Here is a 17,964-nt window from a genome sequence, read left to right on the forward strand (position 1 = left end):
TTCAGGAAGATGGACACAGGGACAACACAGGTGCTTCAGGGTCTCAGGCAGAAGGGGTCAAGGTCGAGGCTGAGTCAGATTGCTGGACTAGGCTTCAGAGCTGGAGAGGACTGTGGGTGCCACTGCCAGGCCCTGCCCGCACACTGGGGCCTGAGACAGTGGCCCAGAGCAGGACAGGGGCGGGGGCGGGGGGGGACACATTCAGGAGATTTGGAGCGGCGCCGTTCCCCCGTCTGTGGGCTCATGTGAGGCCTCCTATGATGACCAGGCCTCCAGCTTGGCTGGGCAGGGTGAGGGAGGAGCTTTCTGGCTGCAGCCCTTGTCCTCGGAGCTGGGAGTAGCAAGCAGGTCTCTGGGCCCTTGCATCGACTAAGGGGGTGGAAGTAGATCAAAAGGCAGGTGAGCAAGGGCCCCCTCCGTGTAGCATCTAAGTAGGGCAGGGCCCACCTGCTTGGACCAGGCTCTGCTTCCCTGTCAGCATGACGGGAGAGAGCCCTTGGCTCTGGAGCAGGGACCTGGGCTGCTGAGCAGGTCTAGGGGCACAGCTGTCACAGCCCCATCCTCGCCAGAGCACAGTGGCCCCCGAAGAGCTGGGGTGGGGTGGGGAAGGAATATCTGCTGCACCGGACAGCTCCGAGTGGGAAGGGGGTGGCCACGTTGTTAGGAAAGACACCTCTGGGAGGCCAGGAGGAGGCAGAGCTGGTGCCCTACAGCAGAGCCTCCGAGCGTGAGCCCCACCACTAGGGTCCGGCTGCGCTAGGTCTGAGACTTGGCCTCCTTCCCAGTTTCTCCACATGTTCTAGGGCAGTGCGTGAGAGGGCAGCACCCCTGAGAGAGAGGTGGGTGACAGCCTTGGCCCCCCCCTCCCACAGGGGCACTGACCCCAGGAACAGCTGCCCAAGCAGAATGTGCAGGAGCTGGCAGGTGGCGTCCCGCGTCCACCTACACCTGCCCCAGGTGTTTGCTCTCCTGTGGCCAGGAGGTGAGTCAGACCGAGGAGCCCGGAGCTGCAGGAAGACACCCAGCCTGTGCAGAGGACAACAGCCTGATCCCAACCAGAAATGGAGGGCCCCACGCAGGCATCTTGGAGCCCAAAGCTTGCTAAATGCTCGGAGAGCCCCCCTGTCTCCTGAGTCCAAGGCTCTAGAGGTTCCAGCGCCCTCCCCTTGCCCCAGCACAGTCCTTGTGGGATGGCAGTCCCCCAGCACAGAGGCGGGACCTCCCCGTCAGCCTAGTTTCCAGGCCAAAGCTGGGCCATAGGGGTGCGGAGAGCCTGAGGCCCTCTGTGGCTGGCTGCCAGGCAGGAAGTTGCCAGGAGCCACAGCCCAATGGCCCTTTGTCCTGTCTGCCCCACCCAGGCAGGCGCTGGCAGCAGCCAGGTCTGGAAGGCTGGAGACGGGGCCCCCTCAGGCCAGCTCTGCCACCAGCCTGTGTCCCCAAGCATGGGGGTGGCCTCCAGCACCCTCGCAGGACCCTGTCCCTGGCTCTCCTGTCCCACCGCACTCACGCTGCCGTGGCAACATCTACACCCAGCAGGGGCCGGGCTGGAACTCTTGTCTGGTGGCCACTGGTGTCTCCAATGATCCTAGCACCAGTGCGGCTGCCTCCCCCCAGGCCAGGACGACATGGGCCTGATGTGCTGTGTGGAGTGGCCCCAGGCTGATCATTCAGGGCTTGGACACCTGGTTCGCACCAGCTGGCATGGTCCCCATGGTTCTCCCCCGTAGGAGGCCAGAAGCTCCGGGCCCAGCCCCGCCTGCCCACATATACCCTTGAGAGGCAGGGGTGTGCTGTCCCCCCTCCCAGAGAGACCCCTCCAGGCACCCCTGCACAGGGCAGGAGCTGGGATCCTGCGGCACCAAGAATGGGCCTCGGCTGCCTGCGACAACCATAACGGCAAAGGGGACGTCCCAACTGACCATTTGTCTGAAGCCAAGGGACACAGAGTGGGCTTGTGGGCCCCCCTTTGCCAGCACAAAAGGGCAGACAGTTTGGGTCCCACAGTCTGACTTTGGGTCATTTTTACTCTCTTCGGGACTCAAGCAGAACAGCACAAGGAAGGGAGTGAGCAGGCAGGGCAGGGTCCGCGAGCAGGTGCTCAGCCCAACCAGAACCTCCCTTTTCAGTGATGGGCCCCGGAGACAGTCACCATAGACTGCGTCAGCCAGGGGCCCCCTGGTCCGGCAGCAGAACCTACGGAGGCCTGGCGCTCGCGCCTCGGCCCCGCGGCAGCTCAGGGGAGGGAGGAGCCTCCACTCCGCGCAGCTCAGCTGCCTCCTGGCCTTTGGGCTCCTGGACTGAGAGCGTCCCTCAGCAGCCCCGCGTTGGCCCATGGGGGTCGCCTGTCAACAGGACAGTGAGTTCGCGTCGCCCTCGCCCGGAGTAGGAGAGGCGCACACACGAGGTCGAGGGCCGGTCAGAGCACCGTCTGGCTCCTTGTCCAGCCTCCTGCAGAAACCTGAGTGGTGGTTTGAGTCCGAGCTCGCCAGGATCCAGGTGTTTCTGAGTGTGTGTGAGCATCAGAATGGGTGGGAAGGGGGCAGGGACCCCCGGCCCAGCCGACGGGAGTGTGGGAGCAGTCAGGCCTGGCCAGGCTCCGCCGCAGTAGCTGGAGAGGCAAAAGGCAGCCACCACCTGGGCCTGCCACTCGGTGGAGGCTCACTTCTGCCGCACTCCGGGTGCCCTCTTCCCAGCTGGTGGCTGTCCCTGTCCCCGACCTTGGCCCAGGCTCCTTCCCTGGCCGTTCCAGACACCAGAACTCAGTGGGGACCCTCCCCCTACATCCCGGCGCTTGGGGCTCGGGGAACACTGGCCAGGGCCCCTCCAGACACCCCTCGTGCTCCTGGAGTCTGGCACGAGCAGAGGACAGGGAGTGCGCCCGAGACGCAGGTCAGCAGTAAGCGGCCCTTCCTCCTGCCCCCATCCGAAGGCCAACACCTCTGGCTTTGTGAGTGAGCAATGCGTCAGTCTCCCCTAAACACGGGTACCACTGACCAAGTGCATCCAGAACCCAACCCCACACCAACACGGACACCTTGAGTGAGCAACAGGAGTGGGTGCGTGTCCTGACAATCCTGAGGGGGCGTGTGCCCGGTGAGTCACCCTCATCAGCATGCCCCAGTGGCTGGAGGCTGGAAGTTTGGAGGGTCAGAGGTCACTGACACCCCAAGGACTGGTTTCCAGATGCTCTGCTGGGGGCCAGGGAAACCAGACCAACTCCCGGCTGCCCCTTCTGAAGCGGCAGGAGGAGCCCCAGCCCCAGCACAGCCCTTTGGGGCAGGAGGCCAGGCTGTGCTGGGCTGGAGAGTGGACTCAGAGCCCTATCCAAAGGGTTTCAGGGTCCTCCACCAGGACCCCAGTGATCAGGCCCACAGGGACTCCTGGGCAGAGGGTAGGGGGTGCTGTGCCCTCCTCTGGAACCCCCTGTGCAGTGGGGAGAGGAGGCAACAGGGTGGCATCAAAGGGACAGTGCCCCCTGGAGTGGTGCCGCCCTCAGGGGGCCCTCCATGGCAGCCACTTCCTCTTCTGGCCACATCCACCCCTAGAGGACAAGCTTGGGCCTGAAGACCAGGCTCTGGACGGAAAGATGCAGCTCCACACAGCCAGGGTCCTGGGGTGGAGCAAACCAGAGCCAGCAGCCCAGGGGGACAGGCCCTTGTCACTGGGAGTTTACAGTGGAAAACAGTTGGGCCCTTTGGGATCTCTGCTGGTGGCACTAATTACCGGCGTAGCTGTGTTTCATTAGGGGACCTTCCACCAGGAGTGTCCCCAAGTCACTTCCCCAGTCTGGACTGGGGCCCTGTTCCTCCTCACCCTGCGGCCACGGCTCCCAGATCCTTCCAAACCCCAGTGTGCTGTCTTGTGTCCCTTAGCTCAGCAATTCCACAATGGGGGTGTTCCAGGGGTGGCCATGGCCTCGGCCCCCAGACCAGCCCCTACCCTGCAGGAGGGCCCTTCTTCCAGGCAGCCTGTGCCCCCCTTCCCGTCCCCACCGTGTGTGAGTCCCTGTGACAGGCCCGCCCTGTTGGAGGCCTCCTGCCCTAGGGGTGTGACTGGGAGCCCACAAGGGAGGGAGTCTGACAGACGGGCGAGGAGACCCTCCATGGCTGCCACGGCTGGGGGCCAGGGGCAGGAGCGGAGAGCTGGTCCAGGCCCGGCTCTCTGCCAACGGGAACCTCAGCCCCAGGGGGCAGGGGGCACTGCTGGGGCCTGGCCTGGGGCAGGGCGGAGGGCGCAGGGTGTGACCCGGCCCCCTCCTCGTTGGCAAGGCGGTGCCGGCCTGACTGTTCCAGCTGCTGGCTTGCACGGTCCACGGCAGCCTCTGCAGAAGCTTTCCTCCCTGGTTTTTGTTCGAGCTGGGCCCCGGCAGCAGCCGGCGGGCGCGGCGGGCAAGCTGGGCGAGGCGGGGGCAGGAATGTGTGCGGGGCCTGCCGCCCGCCCTGCGTCACGTCGCTGCCTCCCTCCTGGCCTATGGGAGCCCGGGGGACACACCTGTTGGAGGCCAGGAGCAGAGATTGGTCGGCCGTGAGCAGGCACCTGCATGGGGCGGGGTGAGGCCCTACATGTAAGGCGAGCCCAGGGCCACCGTCTCTTCCCTGCCCTGCCCCTCACTGCTGCACAAGGACCCGCCGGGCCTCCATTGTTCGCCTGCGATCTCCACACTTGCCTGAAGGGCCAGGCTCGCTGCCCACTGGCTCGCGTGGGAGCTTCAGGCCTTCCTTTGTGAGGAGACTCAGCCGAGGGGGCAGGAAGTGCTGTCTTCCAGGAGGCAGCAGCCCTCGCTGGCCTCCACGCGGCTCCAAATTCGGATCTTGGTTGGGGGCAGGTGGGGCGGAGGCGAAACCCGGGCACCGGGCTGCTCACCGCGGGCTGACAGGTATTTGGGGCGACTGGTGCCAAAGCTTCTCTGACGTCTGTTCTGAGGCCTGGGGGGTCCTGGGTGCGGGGTCAGCGCTGCACAGTCCGGCCTCCGGGCTGGGGTCGGAGTGGCTTCCCGCCCTCCTCCTGCAGGCGCGGAACCTGTCTGGGCAGGTACGCGCGGGAGGCGGAGGGGCTGAGCAGGCCGCTGTGCGGGGAGAGTCCCCGGAGGGGCTGCCCAGAGAGGACAGAGCGACAGCGGCACGGGGGCTCCGACGCGGGCTGGGGGTCCTCGCCCTCAGAGGACGGGGTCCCGCAGGCCGAGGGTGCTGGGTGCCGGGGCCGGCCGGGGCCGCTGAGGGTCGGCAGGCAGGAGCAGCCAGGCCGCGGGCGTCTTCCAGGCCACCCCCGGGGGCCCAGCTCGGGGTCAGTAGCTGCGAGGGACCCCGCCTTCCCCTGCCTGGCAGCAGCGACTTCTGGAAACCTCCCCCATCGGCCCCTGACGTGCGGCTCCTGGGGTACCCTGCTCCCTCAGAGCTGGGTGCGGGGAAGCGCCCGCGGCCCAGGGGCTGGGTTTCCGGAGTTTGCCCTGGAAGGCAAGGGCTCGGCCCCGCGAGAAGCGGCTGTGGGGACGGTGGGAGCGTGGGCCGGGAGCCGGGCCGGCCTGGATTCGGGCTCCCCCTCGCCCGCCTGTGTCCAAGACGCCAACAAAGCCAGAACCTCCTCGCAGGAGGTGTAGGCCGCCCGCCCGCCCCCCACCGCCCCGCGGCTCTCGGTCAGGTCGCAGGCCGCTCGGAAGGGGTGACCACGGCACGCGCACTCTGCGTCCTGGCCAGTGTGGCCCGCACAGCCCGGCCGTGCACTGCTGGCCATGAACTTGCCACATGGCTGCCCACGGGCAGCTTTCTCCCCGAACCCCGCGGCTTCAGGCAGCCCTACGTTTGGGCGGGGGCTACGTTGCTGTGAATTGAAGCAAACTCGCTCTGCAGCACAAAACAGAGTCGCTGCTCGCGCTGACCGCGACCTTCAGGGCACAGGGATCCCATATTTTAACGAATCCAGTGGGAGCATTTCAGGCCTTTTTAGGCAGAACATCTGAAAAAATAGGTTGGTTTGGTTTGGTTTGGCTTTCTTCTAGTAGCCCAGATGAAGCGCCTGCGGGTCAGAGTGACTGGCAGCAGATCAAATTGGCCAAAATGAGCACGGGGCGTCCCGCTTACGGAAGTGCCCACAGCTGCACAGCAGGGACACGGCCACGGCCCATGTTCCGACATTTTGGTCATCTTGCAAATACCCTCTCTGCAAAACCAGCGCGCAACAATGTCCCTGGTGAACCCGAGAGCCGAGATCCCCCACCTCCCGAGGAGTCCGGCTGGTTCTCAGGGGCGGGCACACCCCAAGGAAGGGCCGAGAGGCTGTGCCCGCCTCGTGGGGGAAATGGCGGCCCGGCCTCCGCGGGGGCCCGGGAGGTGCCCTGCGTGCGGACAGGCCAGGCCTCCGCCGCCGCCCCGCCCGCAGCCTCTGGGCCGGGCTGGTGGGTCCCGCGGTGCTGCGAGGCTTGGGTTTCAACGCTTTGTTCTCCGCGGCCTCAACATTGATTAAGGCCCGCCAGGCAGGTTAGCCGGCAAGTTCGCGCTGGGATCGCGTTCCCCACCCCGCCCGTGCCTGCGCAGGTGGGACCCACAAGGGCAGCTGGGGCGTTTGCTCTGCCAAGAGGAGCCTGGAGGTGCTGTTCTGGGCCTCTCGACCCGCTCCTCCATTCTTCCCAAGAGGAGCCTGCTTGGGAAGGTGATGATTAACCAGACCCCAGTCCGGCCGTCCCCGTGAGGCTGGCCTCCCACCCCGCCGACAACAGGCCGAGGAAAGCACCAGATTTTCACTCTTCCTATCAACCCCGGAACCCGGCCGCTCCTCCTCCCTGCCCTGGGCGCCTGGTGTCGGACTCCTGACCCCACGCTGGGCGGCCCTCAGGGCCGAGGCCCTGTTCTGAGTTCAGGAAGAGGGTGGGATTCTGTCCCGGAACTTAGGAGGGAGAGCACTGTGTGCTGCGCACTGTCGGCCCTGGCTCTGTCCACGCGTCTGTCCGTGTGTCTGACCCCGCACCTCTTCCTCTTCGGAGGGAAGGGCCGGCAAGGGAGGGGAGCACACAGCCGGGGGCGTCCCGGCTCCCCGTCAGGCCAGCTCACGCCTGCCGGGTCTCCAGGGCCTTTGGAGCTTCTGAAGTAGGGCTGGCCCTCAGTGGCCAAGGACACTAGGGACATCGGGCTCGGGCTCCAGAGGCCACACAGTGGGAGGCCAGCCTATGCACGGCGGGCTGGCTACAGGGAGAGACACCAGGCACCAGGCCCCGGCTGCCTCCCCCATGGCCTGGCAGCTGAGAGCAGAGCTGAACTTTAACTCACTGAGCTCAGAGAAGTGGGATTGCGTTCCTAAGGCACTCTGATTCTACAGGGCTTGTGGGACAGACCTTGAAGGGTGAGCTACAGAGCCAGGAGGGTCAGGAGGTGGTGACGACTGTGGGAGCTGCCCTTTGAGCCTGGACACAGCTACCTGGGGGGTCCAGGCTCCTGTGAAGCCTCCTTCCCAGATGATGGACAGGCATCTCCCCTGGCCCCCTACGCTGGGCCTAAGTTAGGGTCAGGTCCTCTGAGAAACGTCGGCCATTCCTGAGGACAAAGCTACAGAACCTGGTGAACCCAGACTTGGCCAGACAAATGGACATAGCCTTTGTTGCGGTCAGCCGGGTGGCCTGGGGGGGAATCGGCACGGGGCCCACACCCTCTCCCTACAGCATCTGTGGGTAGAAGGTGCCGGAAGGCTTGAGGAGCTGCCCTGGCCCATTCCCCAGGTCCAGGGGTCATGTGTGGCCGAGAAGAGATGAGACGGCGGCTGGGCCCCTCCATCTCCCAAGGACAGGGGCCTGGGTCGCTCGGCTCCATGCAGGCCCCACGTGTGGGCACAGGGCCACCGACTTCCTTGACCCCGCTCTGAAGTCCAAGGACCTGCTTGGCCCCCACAGGCGTGGGGGAGTCGGGCAAGGGTGGGGGAGCTGGGTGGCCCCCTGCGTTCTGTGCTCTGGGGCAGGAGCGACTGCCGGGTCCAGGCGGGACAGGGCTGCCCTCTCACACCCCCTCCAGGCCCAGCACCGGCTCACCCTCGGACCTCACGGCCAGCAGCGGCCAGCACCCAAGGGCCACGGAGCCAAGGGGCGGGCAGACAGACCTATCTGAGACCTGGCTGGTGAGCGAGGTAGAGGGCCTGGGCTTGGTGGGGTGGGAGGTTTGGGGGGCCGGGCTGAGGAGGTCTCCCAGAGCGGTCCTGCCCAGAGAGCCACGTCCCACTCCATCCATGTCCCGACACCCTTCCACGCCCTTGACAAGGGCAGGACGGGGCTGGGCTGGAGAGAGCCATTGGGGCGGCGTCCGGGAGACAGAGGCTCATTGTCCGGCCTGGGCAGCCCTTCTGGTCTTGGGCACACTCACATGCACATGCAGCCTGGCCCCGAGGGGGCAGGGCCACATGTCCAGGCCTCTCCCTGGGACCACCCAGAGGGAGGGTCCCACTCTGTCCTTGCCTCCTGTGGGCAGGACATCCTGGCCCTCCTTGGGCGTCCACCCCAGGCCCCGAGCTGATGGCCCCACAGAGCCGGCCAGTGCTGGCTGGGCAGGAGGCCTCCTTGCGGTCCTGGCCTTTGGGGGGCACCCTGGTGCCGCAGTCCAGCCTTCTCCAGGCTGGGCCCCTAGAGCTGAGGCTCTGCCCCTCGCGGACCCCTCCCCACCCCTGTGCACTGAGAGGACACGGTTCTCCACCAGGTTGCTGATCACCGCCGCAGGGTCCCCAGCTGGGCGGCCCCCAGACCCAACTGGGGGTGGCCGTCGCCATCTTACTGGGCAGCATTGGATGGTGTCAGGTCTCTAATACTGCCTGGTAATGATGACGGCGGGGCCCCATGTGCAGCGAGGGGGCCGCCCTCCCCCAACCCGGCCCCGGCCCCTCCTTTCCCACACAGGCCCCGTGCAGATACCCGCAGCAGCAGCCCATCCTGCCAGGGGGGGCTCTAGGGCAGAAATGGGACCCCTCCCCCCAGGCCCAGATGTACCCCTTCTCAGCCCCCCAGAATGGAAGCCGTCTTGCAGCCGCACTGAGCAGCCCCCTCCCCAGACTGATCCAGGATTAGGACACTCAGGTATCTGGGCCCTGCCCACAGCACCCAAGCAGGTGCTGCCACCACACTTGGCAGGTGTGGGCTGAGCAGGTGACGAGAGGGTTCTGGAGGGCAAAGGCCCGGCCGGCGGTGGTCAGGCCCAGCCTGGGCCTCCAGGTGGCCCCGGGGTGGGCGGGCCCCCTTGCAGACTGGCAGCATCTCCAGCCTTGGTCCTGGGTCTTCAACCGCAGGTGTCCTCGCTCGGGGAGAGCAGGGAAGAGCCTCACTCACTTCCACTGGACCCGCCTGCCCGGGGTGGGCACCAGGTGTCTGTCCCTGTCCTCGGGCCGAGCTGCACCTGGGCCTCTGTGGGCATCTTACCGGACAGTGCTGGATTTCTTGGCTTGACTCTAACACTGTCTGGTAACGATGTTCAAAGGTGACCCACCGCCTGCCTGTCAGGAAGTGGCCCGAGGACACACGGTCCTGAACTCCTGGACTCCAAAGACGGGCCAGGGCCCAGGGCTGGCTTAAGGATTGGCAGACGGCCTGTCTCGGCTCTGCAGCCCAACCCATCCGGAGGGCCCCCACCAGCAGGGGGGCGCCCCTCTGCTGTCTCACCAAGCCCAGGCTGAGGGCCCCTGGTTCCCTCCCGAGCTAAGTTCTCAGGGTGCTCCGATCCCCAGGAGAGGCCATCAGGATTAAAACACTAGGCCGAAGAGGGCCACCAGTCCTGTCCTGGCCATCGACACCATCCTGGGGGCCTGGCCCACACCCCCCAGCGCACACCCCAGCCCCACCTGCTTGGCTCCAAAGTGTCTGCTGTGGCCAGACTCTGAGGGCAGACACGGACGTCTTGCCCTGCTCAGCACCACGTGGGGAGGTGCGTTTCCCGGCTGGTGTGGAGCAGCAGGCAGCCCCACCATCCCTTTTCAGGCCCTCCTGTCCACCACCCTCACACGCCCACCGTGGCTGTCCCAGGCACCCTGGCTGGTCCTTTGGGAACTGGCCCTGCCCTTAGACACCCCAGTCCAGTGGGGCCAGCCATGGGCAGTGGCCCCTCTTCTCACACCAGGACTCTTACTCTACAAAGGAGAACTCACTCCACTGGTCAACCAGGGACGCAGGAAGGACAGGGTGTGTCTGGGTGCCCCGGCCCGAACCCACAGGCGAGTGCAGTAGACATTCTGTGCTGTGTCCCAGTGAGGACAGAGTCTCCCTCTCCCCACTCCAGCCCCCACAGTGTCGCGGTTAAGAATGGGAACATTGTCCAAAATCGGTGAAGCCAGGATGGCCCTTTGTTTTATCTTTTTGATCTGAAGCCAGGATGAAGCCAGACCTGCCCAGCTGACCTGCACAGGGGTGGCCCTTCTGGGCCCCCCGGAACCCCACCCTGGGTCCCAGCTGGCCTCTTGGTGGGGGGGGGGGGGCGTCTGTCCCTGGACTCCCTGTTACTCATTAACCAGCCAAGAGCCATTCAGGAGACTGGCAAGGGTGCCCGGGTGAACACAGTCAGGGTCAAGTGCAGGGAAACCAGACGGCCCACTCCCCAGGTACACCCACAGCACAGGCGCCTGGAAGCTGTGTGCCAGGTTAGGGTCTGCAGCAGAGCCCTCCTCAGAGCGGCCACGGGCCAACACCAGGTGAGAGGGGCCACCCTGCAGACTCAGGAGGGTCGAGGGTCCTGCAGGGATCTCCCCACTTCCTCAGCGAGCTGCAGGACGGGCTGTGCCCCCTGTCCTAGGAGGGCCCCAACCTGGGGCCGCCTGCACCGTCGCCTGCCGATGGACGTCTTACCAGGCACGGTTAGATCTGGGTTCTGTTGTCTAATACTGTCTGGTAATGCCGTCCATCCATGGCCTGACCACCGCCAGACCAGGAGTCCCTGGAGGGACACCGGGGGGAGGGGGTGGCCCATGTGTCCTGGGCCCGTGAGTTGTGTCCACTCCAGGACCTCCCCAGCCCCCATGACCTGTCTCGGCCCTAATGGACGATCTGCGCAATAAAGGGTGAGAGGTGCCTCGGGGGCTTCTGTTCCTCGCAGGGGCATGGCTGGGAGGGGCTGGCAGGCCCAGAGGGTCAGCAAGCAGTTGAGGCGGACACCATGCTGTTGGCCCTGCCATGGAGCCAAAAGAAAGCCCAGGGACTGCGGAAACCGCCCCCCCCAGCCCCACCTAGGACCCTCTCCAGGAAAGCGACCTCATCCCTCACCCCTACACGCCCGTACCCCCAAACCTCCTACCCAGGCATGGCCAGCAGTGCACCCAGAAACCTCCCTGGGCCACTCTCTCCCCGACCCAGGCAGCACCAGGACCCCATCATAGGTGAGACCCCACCCTCAGCCTAGAGCAGAAAGCTCAGGGGGAGGGGTGGGGGGAGTGCAGGCCGCCTTTGCTTCCCCTCCGTGGGCCTCAGGGCCCCCTTCCCCACAGGCCCATCTCCAGGGCTTAGGCAGTCCGTCAGGGAGGGCCCTCCAGGTGCCAGACCATCGCCATGGGGACTAAGGGTCAGGAAGCCCTTAATTGTGGGCTGCCCTCGGGCCCCCGCCCTGCTGCTCCCCTCTCCTCTACCTCACACAGATGTCCTCTATCTCAGGCTGTCCCCAAACCGGACTTCTGGAGGCTGATCCCACCTTCAGCCTCGGGGCTGCCCCCTAGAGCCCACTTCCTTCCCTGTGAATTCCAAGTGGGTCCTAGGGTCTGCCTCTGCGCAGGTGCTCTGCCGCCTGTGTCGGGGAGAAGGGGGCGTCTGGGGCTCTGGGGGCTCCTCCCCACCTTCCGTCCTCCATTACCGAGTCTCTCCTGAGCCCCTCCTGCAAACTCGCCCCGTGCCGGACCCCGGGGAGAGGACCGTCCCTGGCAGGAGCGCAGGTGGTGATAGGAAGAGCAGAACGCGTGAGCCAGGAGAGCTGCCGTGTGGGGAAGGCCAGAGCAGCCGAGATCGTGGGGGTTGGTGGGGGAGGAGGGGGCAAGGGTGGCCCAGGAAGGCCTCTGGGGGGAGACAACCAAGTGGGGATCCTGGGACACCCGCCAGAGCCAAGCAGAGGCGGCAGAGGCCAGGGGCTGCGAGCCGTCGGGACGGCAGGACGTCCTGGTTCCGTGTCTAGGCAGCACGGCCCAGTCTCAGCAAAGGCCCCAAGCCACGGGAGGGGTGCTGGGCCTTTCCCTCACGGCCCCGGCCCCAGCACACCCCCGCTCGGAGGCCCTCCACAGCCCACCTGCCCCCCGGCAGGTTAATGACTCCCCTGCTCCTCCCCGGGCTGCCGATGCACAGGGACGCGCCCGGCCGCAGGCCATTTCCACCGTGGGAAAGGCTGGGGCGGCACCACACCGTCCAGTCGGACGGGTTACGAGGCAGCGTTTCGGAGCTTGAGCTCTTGTGTCAGCCCAGGCCGGGGCCGCCTCCCCAGAACCCACAGGGACCCAGAGTGGAGCCTGGGCGCCTCCAGATTCTGGGCCCCCAGACGGGATATGGGGAGGGGAGCACGCGTTCCTGAGGGAAGACAGGATTGGGGGCCCTGTGCTCAGGCCAAGGAGAAGATCAGGGGCCCCACCCCCCGACACTGGCTGCTGCCCCAGCAAGCCCGGGCCGGAGGGGGGCGGGTAGGCGGGCAGTCACCAGCCCGTCGCTCATCCAAGGCTTGGCTAGAGGAGCTCTCTGCCCTCCAGGCTGACCATGGCCACCTCAGGGCAGAGAGTCAGAGACCACAGTCCAGCAAGACCGACCCCTGAAGCTCCCAGCACTGGCACAGGCAGGCGAGGAGCCTGGGAGTTGGTCAGCCTCTGTGTGGGGTCAGGAAGGCCTCCCCATGGTGAAGTCACCCACAGGGCACTCAAAAGGAGGAGTGACTTATGGGCTACGTCAGTCCCCCAGGGCCCCCGTAACGACGATCACAGGCCCGGGCTTGAAGCGACAGAAACGTCCTCTCTCTCAGTCCAGGAGGCCAGAAGGCAGAAGCCCAGGTGGGGGCTGGGGGCGCACTCCCTCCCGAGTCTCCAGGGGAGGGAACCTCCCGCCTCTTGCGGCCCCCAGTGGCTCTAGGCGTCCCTGGGCTGGTGACCACTTGGCCCTGTCCTCACGGGGCTTCTCGCGGTCTCCTCTCTCTGCTCCCTCACGGGAGGACGCTGGTCGCTGGATTTAGGGCCCCCCCAGATAATCCAGGAGGATCTCATCTCAAGATCCTTAATCAATCTCCAAGTAAGGTCGCACCTGCAGCTTCTGCGGCTTCGGACATGGCTTCATTTGGGGGCCACCGTCCAGCCCAACAAGAAGCAAATTAAGGCACCCCAGTAAGAGAGCCCCTCAAGACTCTGGAGGGCAGCAAGGCCGTGGGACCGGACGGCGACGCCACAGGAGAGGCTGTGGCACAGGGAGTTGAACTAGAGCAGATCAGGCTTAGGAGATGCGAAATCTGAGGTAGGGTCAGGTCCTAGGGTCCTGGCATGGGTTGGGGGTCTTCAGAAGACTCAGGGATAATCCAGTAGAGGACACAAGGCCCAGGTGGGGACTGTGCATGGGTCCCCTGCTCCAGCACGAGCCCCAGCCCCTCTTCCCAGCTCCCCAAGGAGCCTGGCCTCCTGCCCCTCCTGATCTCCGGCCATGGCCGCTGGGCCGCTGTTGCCCAGAGACTGTTGCCAGGCCACCACTGTTGTTTCCCTGGCAGAGGGCTCACACCACCTTGCCGGGCAGGTACGAGGGACAGGCAGGCCGCCAGCGCGAGTCCTCGCTGGACGTGAGGGCTGTGGCCGCCATCCTGTGCCTCCGCCCCAACCTGGACACCAGGGACCCTGTGCGTTCTGTCGGGACTCCGCCAGGAGCTGAAGGGAGACGGAGGAGGGTCAGGAAAGGGGCATCGTGGCTGAGATGAGCTCCCTCTGTGGAGGGTCCACATCCGCCGCGCACAGCATGCGGGTCATAGACCCGCAGGCCAGGCCAAGAGGGATGCGCCTCCTGGGGGTGGCGGCTCCTCTGGAAAGCCCCTTTGCCCCGGACGAGGTCTGTCTCCCGGACCCATCCCCCAGAGGGCACCCTCCGAGACGGCCCCACCCGCGCCGGGGGCCCCCGGCCCATCGAGCAATGTCAGCATCTCCTCAGCACCGCAAGACGACAAGCGTGTGTTCTGGGGGAAGGCGCACGGCGAGGCACCAACATCTCCTCCTCTTGGACACTTTCTTCAGGTTCACCTGGGTCTTCCTCTCACCAGCCCGGGGTACCAGTTCCTGCCGGTCTTTTTACCCAACCAGGTAAAAAGTTTATTCAGAATTTACTGTAAACTTGAGTGTCCCCTGCCCTGGCCATGCTGTCTCCGTTTCCACAGCCGTTCTGGAAGGTCTGGGGGCCGTCCCTCATGGTCAGGGGCGCCCATCCCGTGACCCCCGCGATGAGCACGCGCCGTGAACATCTGTGAGCAGAAAGCTGTGTTTCTGTGTTAGAATTCCGTCCCTCAGAGGAGCTCCGAAACGCGTGGGCGCCAGAGCAGAAGGTGGCCAGGGCCCTGGGGCCTGAACCCCGCCACACACCCCTCCTGCCGGTCAGCCAGCCACCACCCGCAGGCACACCCAGGGCCCTTTATTTTCCCCTTAATTTTTGTTACTTGAATGACAAGAAGCGGGAGCTCATGCCTTATTTAATTCTCTTTATGCTGCTCCTGCCTCCTCGCGTTACAGGCAAAGAAACTGAGGCACAGAGGGACTAGCTGGGCTGCACCCTGACCAGCCCCTCTGCTCTCGGGGCTCGGGCCTCCCCAGGCCAGGGCCCCGCAGCTGCCCGTGGAACTCCAGGTCCTCCCTGCCCCCATCTCTGCGCCCTTCCTGCACCGTGTCTCCGAACTCCGCCGGCCCTGTGGCCCTGTCCTCTGCGTCCCCTTGCTCTGACCGCAGCTCACCTGCTCTCAGGAGCGACCAGTCTCCTAGTCTCAAGCCAGCACCTTCTAGGGCCTGGCTTCCTCTCTCCCCTCTTCCACTTCTTGTGCGCATGTGTGCCGGTGTCTGTCGGTGCGCATCTGTGGGGGGGATCTCACTCACCCCTGGGGGGTGGGGGCGGGGACCTCGGGGCCACTCAAGAGTCGGAGGAATGGTTCTGAGGGTCTGGACCCTGGGGGCGGTCCATACCGCAGCAGGACTCCTGGGACTGGGAACCTAGCGGGAGGGGACCGGGGTCTTCCAGCCGACGCGTGCACAGGCAGGCCCTCTCCCTGTCTCCTGCAGGCTGGTATCCCCCGGCCATGCCCGGACAGGAACCCTCCCATTCTGGGTGGGCCAGGGTGTGGGTGAGGGCCCCTGGGTGGTCCACACTCTGCCCACCCTCGGCCCTGCCCGGGCCACCGGCCCAGCTCCCATACTCATGCTGACGGCTACCCAGTTTATTCCTCCTCTGGCTTAAGGGGGGACGAAAGCGTTTCTTGGGTGACCAGCCGGTTTGTCTGCAAAGTAACTGTCCTCTCTGGAAAAGTGATCTGCCAACACCTGGTTTGTCTTCCTCTGTCCTGCCAGCTGCACCGTGTGCCGGCCGCTTGCCTTTCCCAGCCCTCTAGAAAGTCCTCACCTCCCAAGCGGCTCCCAGATTGGGAACGACCCCTCCAAGTATGGCTAGAACTCCCTGAAGTGTTCCCAAGTGGACCACATGGGAAAGGATGCTCCAAAGGAGACACAATCCTTGGGGCGGGGTCCGGAGCAGCAGAGGGGACGTTGCCAGACACCTTCCTGCCGAGCCCCTGTCACCGTGCCACCCTCAACTCCGAGGAGGCACCCGCTTGGGGCCAGGGGGCCCCTCCAGTCCCCAGAGACCTGACGGCGACCCTCTTTACAGCCGGCACCACCAAGGCCAAGCATGGCAATGCCAGACGGACGGTCCCCGCAGGGAAGGCCTCGCCGGGGATAAACAGGATGCGCAGATGGCCCTGAGTCCACAGGGCTCCAGGCCCCACGGTCACCACAGAGACAGGAGCCAGCCGCAAGCAGAAGCCCAAGCCCAGGATCCCAGGAGGCGCCCCTCCCTGGGGCTAGGACCATGGGCTGCCCAGAGGGCCCACAGAGGGCTGGGGGTGGTGTCTTTCCAGAGGTGCCCCCACCCTGGCGCTCCTGCACCCACAGCCCGCAGCCACCCCCACTTCCTCCACCGTCGGGGACGACCCAGCCGGACCCACATGAGTGGCAAGAGAAGCAAGCGGTCCAGGACTGCCAGGCTCCGGGGGAGCCACACCCGGGTGCCAGGTGAATGCAGCCCTGGGACTGCTCTACTCTCAGCCCAGGCCAGCGCCTCCCTGGGGAAGGCGTCCCACCCCGAGGAAGGCATTCCCATGGGCCGGCTCCCTAGGAGAGAGGCCAGGAGAAGGCCGTGCCTAGGGTGTGGGGTTCGGGCCAGTGGAACAGTGCAGAGGACAGAGAGCCAGCTCTGAACAGGCACGGAGAGGGGACACAGCTGCTCTCCACAGTCTGGGCACTGCCCCTGCCTGTCCCAGAACGCAGGACAGCCCTGGCGCTGTCTCCCCTGCCTGATACAGGTCACCCATGACATCACGATAGACATTGTGACCCCCACTCTCCTGGGGACATCCCTGCACATGCCTCCCTCCAGCTCCAGCTTCACACCCTAGCCCTCCTCTGCACGGAGCCCCTGCCCTGTCGGTAAGCAGGGACCCTGCCCGCTCCAAGTCTGGCCCTAAATGGTGATGACTCTCCCCTCTTGCCCAAGATAGGTTCAGGCCCGCCGGTCAGGACTCAGCCTGGGCTGCGACGGGCCCAGGCGGCTGAGGGAACAGCCCAGGGCCTGCCAGATTCAGGATGGACACCTCCCCTTCCCCCCTCAGACCCCCACCCTGTTCACAGGCTGGGCCCATGAGAGACCAATGGGGAGCAACCAAGAGGAGCAGCTTCTGCGCGTGCTAAGCCGGCTGGAACAAGGCGCAGGTGCGCGTGGGGCGGGGCCAAGGGACAGGAAAGGCCCCGGCCAGGGCAGAGCCTCTGACCCCCTGCCTGCCCACAGACCTCTCCGACGACACTGACAGCGTCAGGCCTCAGGCAGCTCTCCTGGAAAAGCACCTGCTGGACGGGGAGAAGCAGCCACACAGCAGCGGGCAGGGGCCCTACTTCTATATCGGAGGGAACAATGGGGCCTCCATGTGAGTGGGGGGCTCAAGCTTGGCCCTGCTGCCTGCCGCCTCCACGTCCCCCTGCACCCATGTGCCCACCCACTCCTGGGTCCCCAAGGCCCCCAGGGTCACCCCTGCCCCTGCGTCCCCCGCAGAATCAGCTCCTATTGCAAGGGCAAGGGCTGGCAGCGTATCCAGGACAGCCGGCGTGAGGACTACAAGCTGAAGTGGTGTGAGGTCAAGTGCAGAGACAACTACTACAGCTTCCGAGAAGGTAGCAGGGGAGGGCCCCCTGCCTCTGGCCTGCAGCCTGCGAGAGCCTCCCGGTCCAGAGCCAGGGGTGGCATGATGCCCCAGGCCTCCGCTCTGGGCGGCTGCGGCGGTCTGGGCAGCCCTGGCCCCCGGCCCCACGTGCCAGCCAGGACTCTGCCCCTCCCAGGTGAGCAGCTACTGTACCAGATTCCCAACAACAAGCTCCTCACCACCAAGATCGGGCTGCTCAGCGCCCTGAGGGAGTACGCCAGGGCTGTGAAGACGGCCCACAAGACCCCGCTGTGTGCCCAGGCCAAGTAAGCCCACCCCACCCCTGCCCCGGGCGCCCGCCGTCAACCCAGGCACCGCTGTGTGTGCTTCAGGGGAGCAGGACGCCGCCCACATGCCCCCTCCCGCCCGCTGCCCTCGTCCCCTCCTCCAGGTCCCCCTCCCGCCCACCCAGCGTGTCCGTTGCGGGTCCCGACCCCCCTCCCTGGAGCGCATCCACTCCGCATTCCGTCTGTCCACCCACATCCATGCGCCCCCGCCGCGTCACCCACGCCCTCCACCTACCCTCAGGGACCCACCCGTGATCTACACACGCCCACCGCCGCGCACCCCC

The 17,964-nt window shown here is 65.8% G+C and overlaps 1 protein-coding gene across 1 annotated transcript in view; it reads left to right on the top strand.

Annotated features, from left to right (window-relative positions):
- The window catches only part of TTLL10 (tubulin tyrosine ligase like 10), a 54,604-nt gene that overhangs the window by 26,081 nt on the left and 10,559 nt on the right, over positions 1-17,964 (top strand). The window contains exons 2-8 of the mRNA XM_059376254.1: positions 7,995-8,097; positions 14,179-14,244; positions 15,809-16,212; positions 16,828-16,908; positions 16,985-17,120; positions 17,246-17,364; positions 17,530-17,659. Coding sequence (XP_059232237.1) covers positions 15,894-16,212; positions 16,828-16,908; positions 16,985-17,120; positions 17,246-17,364; positions 17,530-17,659 — 785 coding nt within the window. The 5' untranslated portion in view covers positions 7,995-8,097; positions 14,179-14,244; positions 15,809-15,893. The remainder of the gene's footprint in view (positions 1-7,994; positions 8,098-14,178; positions 14,245-15,808; positions 16,213-16,827; positions 16,909-16,984; positions 17,121-17,245; positions 17,365-17,529; positions 17,660-17,964) is intronic.

Source organism: Mustela nigripes, chromosome 14 (assembly GCF_022355385.1).
Source record: "Mustela nigripes isolate SB6536 chromosome 14, MUSNIG.SB6536, whole genome shotgun sequence".
In the NCBI taxonomy this organism is placed as follows: Eukaryota; Metazoa; Chordata; class Mammalia; order Carnivora; family Mustelidae; genus Mustela; species Mustela nigripes.